Raw genomic sequence first — 7336 nt, forward strand, 5'->3', positions numbered from 1 at the left:
TTTGCATGACCTAACATCTTGCTCAGGAAATGCAGGATTAGAAATGAAGCACCAAGAAGTTTCTTTCAGCAAAAAAAGAGTCAGGAAAAAGCAGGGAGTAAAATTCTAGAGCAATAGTAAGGCAAAACCATGGATTTGGCACGGCTGATCTGCTTCTCATCTCTCAGTCTAACGTTACAAGATGTAGTACCTCATTAGAATAGTAAGTCACTAGTTACTAAACAGAGAGAACAGTCTCTGGTTATGTTTATCTATTCCATAGGGCTCAGCCTGAGGATATCAAATGGCTAGAAGAGGGTTTGCTTTTGTTTTTCCAGATGTTTATTTCAAAAATGTGCAAAATGGGATACACTGACAGCGTTGTAATTCTACTACGACTGATCCACGGCCTGTTGGATAGCCCTTCTGCCTGCCCCCTGCCCTATCCCCACCCTCCAAACGCTACGTGCAAGACTGGGGACACACCAATGATCCGAGCAGCTAGGGCAGCGCAGGGCTCAGCTCGCCCAGGGTCTGCAAGCAGGGAAGGAAGGCTTCGCCCACAGCTCAACATATGGTGCTACTATGGAAACTAGAAAATAACATTTACTCAAAGGATGGAAGGGGGACGATGTGCTAGGGGCTGCTGTGCTTCCCTGCATGGGCACCCATCCTCTGGGGGTCTTGAGAGGGGTAGTGGATGGGGCCTGGTGCTCTCATGAAGGGTGGAGGGGGGCCCATGGCATGGAACATGTGTGGTCCAAAACCTGCAGACAAAGAACAGAGAAGCCGGGTTCAGACAAAGCCACGGAGCAGGCAGTGAGATAAACCACCGTTCCAAGACACCTACACAAAGCTCCTAGCAGCCACCTTAGAAAGAGGGCCGATGCTCCCAGATTTTTCAAAACCCCAAATTCTCCTCTCTTCCTTCCAGCGTAACTTAATCCAACATACATTTTTGCTCACAAATATGACCTGGTGGCGGGGGGGGACGAACACAGTGGCCTATAATCACCATTTTAATACTTTCTTCTCAACTATAAAGCAAAGCAAATGCATCCACAATGGTCAAACATACCCACTGTTTCCTTAAATCCCACAGAAAGGTCGTCTCCAGAGAGATACATTCACATAGCTAAACATGGGCTTACAATCAACTACCCATAGACTCACCTTCAAAGTTCTGCTCACTGCAGCACTTACACAAAAGCACTGAGAAGGTCTCAGCACCAGTACCAGGAACCTCTGACTCACACTCAACTTTGCAGGTGAACACACACCACAACTCAGCTTCACCAAGCTGTGCCAACACCTCACTTTATAGCACCAGCATTGCATGATTACAGGGGAGGAAAACCAGCACAGCGTGTGCATAAGCTACGGCCCAGGCGAGCAAGAAGGATTTGCACTTCCAGCCCTCTGTGCGAGGGCCCCAAGTTAGATACTCCCATGCAAACAGGAAAAACAAGTACCTGGAGGTGGCGGCGGAGCGATGCCAGGAGGAGGCGGCAAGGCGATGTTCACTACGGCCGGAGGGCCGCTCGGAGGTAGGTTGAAATAATTTGCAGAAGCCTCTTCCTCGGCAGCTGGAGGCGGGGGGAGAGCTGCAGCAGAACACACGGGTGTTACTGGAAATCTCCTTGCAAGCCACGCAGAGGTACCTGCCTGCAGCGGGGAGGCAGAGCCCGCTCTCCCCCGTGGGGAGGCTGCCACTGCCTGTGCACATCTAAATAGCAGCGAGAAGCAGGACTGTGCTGAACCTCCAGAACTGGCAGCATTTTCTCCACAAAGAGCCAGCTTCACTTTTTCCATCAGACAACACTCAGGGAATTAGGAATACACTAGCTAGGTGTTGTGCAGTGCGAGCTGACAGTTTCTCTAACCTGAATTATTTTACTTTAGTGTAGCTTTTCACCAGTGACACAATGAGGCCTCTTTCCACCCAGAACTTGCTTTTAGGCAAAGTTCTCCTCTGATCCCAGCAGGGTCTGCTCAAAACATGCTGTCAATAACTGCTCTGGGCTCACAAGCGCCTCTGCTGTCCCAAATCTCCAAGACCAAAATAGCAGAGTGCAACTTCAGTGTCTCAGGCAGCATTTGAGGGCAGCATTAAGTGTTTCTGAAATCCAAACATGCCCCTTACCTCCCGGGAGTCCAGGAACCGGCTCCAGCTTTATCCCAGATTCCGTAGTTCCTTCCTTGTCCTTTTCTTTTCCTCTTGCTGCCTGAGACCTAAAATCCCGACAAAAGATTGAGGGGAAAAAGAGAAAAGGAAACAAAAATTAGAATGACCAGATATTAACACCACAACCATTTCACATCATCTAATCTAGATCCATTGCTTCGGACAAAGATAAAAATTCACAGAATGTCAGCAACAGCCAGTACAGATTGAGCTAACAGTGCTCACAGGAGCCAGATGAGAACCTCACCTACAATGACCCAACCAGAAAACCCCCAACAAATTACACTCCAACCCAAATCTCAGTGCTGAAAGAACATTTTAAGAGGACCCCTGATAATTATCAATTCAGTGTCTACCCCAACCCATCAAAACTGTGTAAAAGAACTGAAGAACCACAGCTGGATTTGAACCCCTCTGCACTTCTAAGAATCAAGTCTCCAGAGGACAGCAGCCACCAGGCACAGGAAAAAGACACGATGCTTCTGGCCATGCCACGCTCACCTGCCCCACTTGACATTGAGCCTGCGACCGTTGACAATAAGTTTGTTGAAGGATTTCTCAGCAGCCACCTCTGCAGCTTGCCGGGTGGCAAACTGGATGAAAGCACATTGCTGCCTCTGTACTACAGTTATTGTCCGGATCTCCCCAAACTGGTAGAAGTGATTTCTGTATGAAAAAAAACGTGTGTTAAACCCCACTGCTTTTACACAACAGACCACGGGCTCTAATATGATCATGCAACGCGCTCACATCCTTTCTTCTCTCCACCACCAGTTCAGACTAGCCATTAGAAATGATGTCCCTTGCTCCTCTGTAATCACAGAGCAGTAAAAGAAAACCACAGCTTCTCCCAGAGGCTAAGTAGAGAATAGCTATGGGATTTTTCTGTAAAAAGCATAACGTGGTATCCTCAAGAGTCTGAGGATGACTCATCTTTGAAAGAAATTTTAATCAAAGCACATAACGTCCTTGTTTATCTGTCCTCCAAGAAGCTAAAACTCCTCTGCACTCACCCACCCACCAGTTCCAACAGGATTTTTCTCTTCTTGCAAGAGAAAAAAAATCTTTCAATCGTGAACCCTCCGTATTGCAGGAATAATTCTGACAGAGAATGCCCCTAAGGTTCCATAACGAAGGATCACGTTAAGAAGCAAGAGCAATACAACTGCACCAACACACCTGAGATCTGCCTCAGAGATAGTATCTCCAAGCCCTCCAACATACAGGGTAGTAATAGTCTTGTCATCAGGGGGGTCCAGACGAGGCATGGTTGATGCTCGCTTCAAAAGTTTATCAGCCACGGGGTCATTAATTCCGTAGTAACGATCTTTGATGTTCTGATCAGCCAGAGGATCGTCTGGATCTGTAGGTTTCTCATGTCTAAGGTTCAGTAAACACAGTATTTCATAACAGCACAATCACAGCTGCATCAGATTAACATGCCTGCTACCTTCCCTTCTAAAGGCTGCTTACATCCTTAAAGCTATTCATACAAACATACTAAAATGGAACAGAGAGACCCAAAAATATAAATTCAGCTATGATCACATTATAGCTTGGGCTGCTTTGAGCTCCAAGTGATTAGCACTCCTGAGAGCTCAACATTCAACGCTGCAGAACGGCAGAGCTGGATTTCAATCGGCCTCTTGTTCAGACACAAAGATCTCTGATTGAGGAGGCTGACGCCACAAGGGAAGAAATGAACTACAGGAGAGAAGAGCTGCATTCACAGCTCCACTAAAGTGCTACAGGACCACGCTGCAAATCCTTAATGAGAGGACTTGCCGTGACAAGGGCTCATCTCTGGTGCTACACATCAACTTACAGCAAGTTTCACACTGACACCTCCTGTTCTTCAAACCCTTAGCTGAGCATGAAGGGCAGGTAACTGCTTAAGCTGTATCCATACCTGTAGGGACACTCTTCTCCTCTCTTGCATTCTCCCTTCACCCAGAAGGAGCAGATATGGGGGCGATTCCGTTTGTAGTAAGGGGTGGTCCGGGCCAGCTTCAGCAGCATGTCACTTGTGGAAGTAGCTTTGCCTAGTGCACCAACTGGTCTGGTGCCATCAGAGTTGGCTATCTAAGTAACAGGTAGAAGACAGATAACTAGATATAGGTCATTACAGAAAACTAACGCACAGAACTAGGGGAAAGGAGAGATTTTAAGATGACCTGGGTCATTTCTTTTCAGAACAAGTGAATTTGGCTCCTCTCTCTCCTACACACACCCACAACGTGATTAGAAATGGACTTCCTTACCTCTCTTTCCATGTTCTGGGTGTAGTATTCTTTATTAACGTCAGATTTAGGCATTTCATCCTTAAGGGAGAGTCCGGCATCCCGGACTTGAATCGGCAAACCTAAAATCAAGTTAAAAACCAAATCCATATTAATCACAAGCTGAAAAGGGGAAAATAATTATTAGAAGCTGCATTAGCCAGGTGCACTGTACACCAACCCCGCTCCCAAACCTCAGAAGAGACTTGATCATTGAGGTTTGATCTCCTCAAAGTCTGTCAGGAGCCAAGATAACCATGCCAGTTACAAGCATATGTTTAAGGACATATCACCAACTGGGAGAGGCAAGTAGAAATGCCTCTTATCCCAGTTTCTTTTTTCTTTCTTTCTAAGTACACACCATACTCCAGGTCAAGCAGACAGGTCTGACAGACATTCTTGAGCTTGCTGCATGTTTGACACACTTCTGTCTTCTTAAAACGCATACGAACACCCGGGCACCAGCGAAACACTGTGAAAGGCCTGGCACAAATCTGAAAGGCAGAAAACAGACACTTGGCTCATTGTCAGAGCAATGAAATCACATTCATGTTCTCACAGAGAAAGCCCAAACACAGCAAATCTCTTTCAACTATGAGTCTGTCTTCACAGCCTTAACCCAAAGATCCAGACAAATTTATGAGCTCTTGAAGGATTTAATTCACTTTAGTGTCTTATTTTGACAGGAGAAAGTTTGAGGAAGGATTTTTTTGACTAGGTACAATATCTAAATGAGGAAAGCTAAGCTACACAAAGGAAAATAAATTCTTCTTTACTCCAGGAGATGTCACCATAGAGCTACAGGATGACAATTGTTTCCAAATTGCTCACCCACTGGCACAGCAGCAAAGCCAGGGAAAGGTGACAGAATTTCTGATACAGAAAAATAAATAGTATCATGTATGATATTTGTTGCTAAGATGTATCCACTCTCACTGCAGGTACAATCCGAGGAAGGAAAGCAGGATTTCAACATGTACCTCTTCCTAACTCAGATAACAAATGGTAAAGAAAAAAAACCAAAAACAAAGCTTCCTATTTTATATTTCCAAAAGAATGGGAATAACTCATTCACTGCGCAAAAAAAATCCAATTATACAAACAGAAAGCATGAGATCATTTGATATGCAGAAATTCCTTTGAATGTAGCAAACCATAACACAAGGCTTCAAAACTTCAGTCTTGTAAGGTTTCTAACAAAGCACATGGGAGTTTGATGCAAAAACTCAGAGTTACACATAGGAATATATGAATCTGCTAACCCAGATAAGCACTTTATTGAAGTTCACTTTTGGGTGTTTTTTTAAGATTAATATTTAGTGTTCATAGATGTATGGTAGTTTAGATGTCAGTTCTTCTCAACACAACACACATACCTTGCATTCTTTTCCGTATTTCTCTTTGGTCTGAAACATAATCAGAAAGAGTGAAACAAAAGGTACTCGTTTGATCAACATAATTTTTTTCCCAATATATAACATTACCAAAATAATGATATTTGCATATAAAAGCACCATGTTTTTTCCCCTCGTATTTTGCATTTAGACATGTTCATCCCAGCGGTTTGGCCTCAATCAGGGGTCCTTACTGGTGAGCAGAACAACAATAACCACCACCACATGCAAAACAAAACCAAAACGTCCCTCCTACCCTCCCAAAACAAAAACCTCTCTCTGCTTCTTTTTAGCTTGGAATATGGCGTACAGAATTACATGTGATATTAACTGCTACTCATAACAGAAAAAAGCTGTAGTTACGTGAAAATGAGCCATTTCTGAAGAATAACCCATCCTGGTGGTCAACACCATATTTCTCAAAAGGCTTTCAGTAACGTTGGGATAAGGGAAGCAGTGAAGACACCTGTATCCCTAAGGTAATACAAAAGGGACTGATCCATCCTCTCATGAACAGGCCACAGTGAAAGGAGGATTAGAATTAGGGCCAAGTGACCCTCATAAAGACAAAATAAATAAACTAGTTCTTACGGATGCATTTCCTGCCTGCTATAAAAGCGTTAAGAACGTATTTAATGTTTCAGCAGCTCGCTCATCGCCGTGCAGCTTAACCTCAGCAAAGCTTTGCTCTCTAGTATATCCTGCGCTTAGATGTTGGACAACGCTGCCTTATTCTTTGCCTGTTATTGACCAATTGCTTCTTAAACCGTGGCAGGGCATGTGATAAAAGCGGGATTCAACCTTGCGGCGCAGAATTAACTAGCCCGGAGTCCAAGCGCGTCCCCAATCTGCTCTTTTGTCCCTGCTGCCGCCGGCTCCGGAGCGCGCTCGGCGCGGCCGCCGCACACACGTACCATGCGGATGTAGGGGTTCTCTCCCAGGCATGTCTGGCACAGGATGGGGAAGTCCTGGACAGGGCGAGGAGAAACACAAAGAACAGTCAGGACGCGGCGCCGGGTCTCGCCCCGCACCGGGCCGCGGCGGGGCCGGGAGGGCCGCGGGCGCCGCGGAGGCGCAGCCCGGGCCGGCCCCGCGCGGCTGCCGGGCGCAGCGGGCGGGCGGCCCCGGCGCCGGGCGCGCCGCGCTCACCGCGTCCTCCCAGTTCTGCCGGTTGTACGTGTTGGAGCCCAGCGACGTCGACATGGCGGCCGCGCCGCGCCCCGCCGCCCGCGCCCCGGCACGCAGCGGCACCGGAAGCGCCTCACCGCGCTTCCGCCAGCGACGCTCCGCCGAGGGCAGGAAGGACGGGCAGGAAGTGACGAGATGGCGCTAGAGGGGCGCAGGGGTGGGGCCGCTCTAGGCGCGGCGAACCATAGAGTAGAGCGCCAAGGTGGGGGGCGGGCGGGCCCATTGCGGGCCGAGAGGGGGGGAGCCGGGCGGACGAGCCCATTGCGGGGCGGGTGGGGGTAGCCGGGCGGACGAGCCCATTGCGGGCCGAG

The 7336-nt window shown here is 47.5% G+C and overlaps 1 protein-coding gene across 1 annotated transcript; it reads right to left on the bottom strand.

Moving 5' to 3' along the window:
* Positions 1–434: 434 nt before the first annotated feature.
* RBM22 (RNA binding motif protein 22) lies at positions 435–7140 on the bottom strand. Its single transcript, XM_088536774.1, has 11 exons — positions 6987–7140; positions 6752–6805; positions 5820–5849; positions 4805–4937; positions 4426–4526; positions 4074–4246; positions 3344–3544; positions 2666–2830; positions 2123–2211; positions 1452–1583; positions 435–746 (listed from the first exon to the last, which is right to left on the bottom strand). Exons 1-11 carry the CDS (start codon positions 7038–7040, stop codon positions 616–618), a joined length of 1263 nt encoding a protein of 420 aa, XP_088392900.1. The 5' UTR covers positions 7041–7140; the 3' UTR covers positions 435–615.
* Between the last annotated feature and the right edge of the window lie 196 nt (positions 7141–7336).

The sequence above is a fragment of the Tinamus guttatus genome, unplaced genomic scaffold, assembly GCF_059628265.1.
Source record: "Tinamus guttatus ecotype Peru unplaced genomic scaffold, ASM5962826v1 Tinamus_guttatus_pri_ptg000710l, whole genome shotgun sequence".
Classification (NCBI taxonomy): Eukaryota; Metazoa; Chordata; class Aves; order Tinamiformes; family Tinamidae; genus Tinamus; species Tinamus guttatus.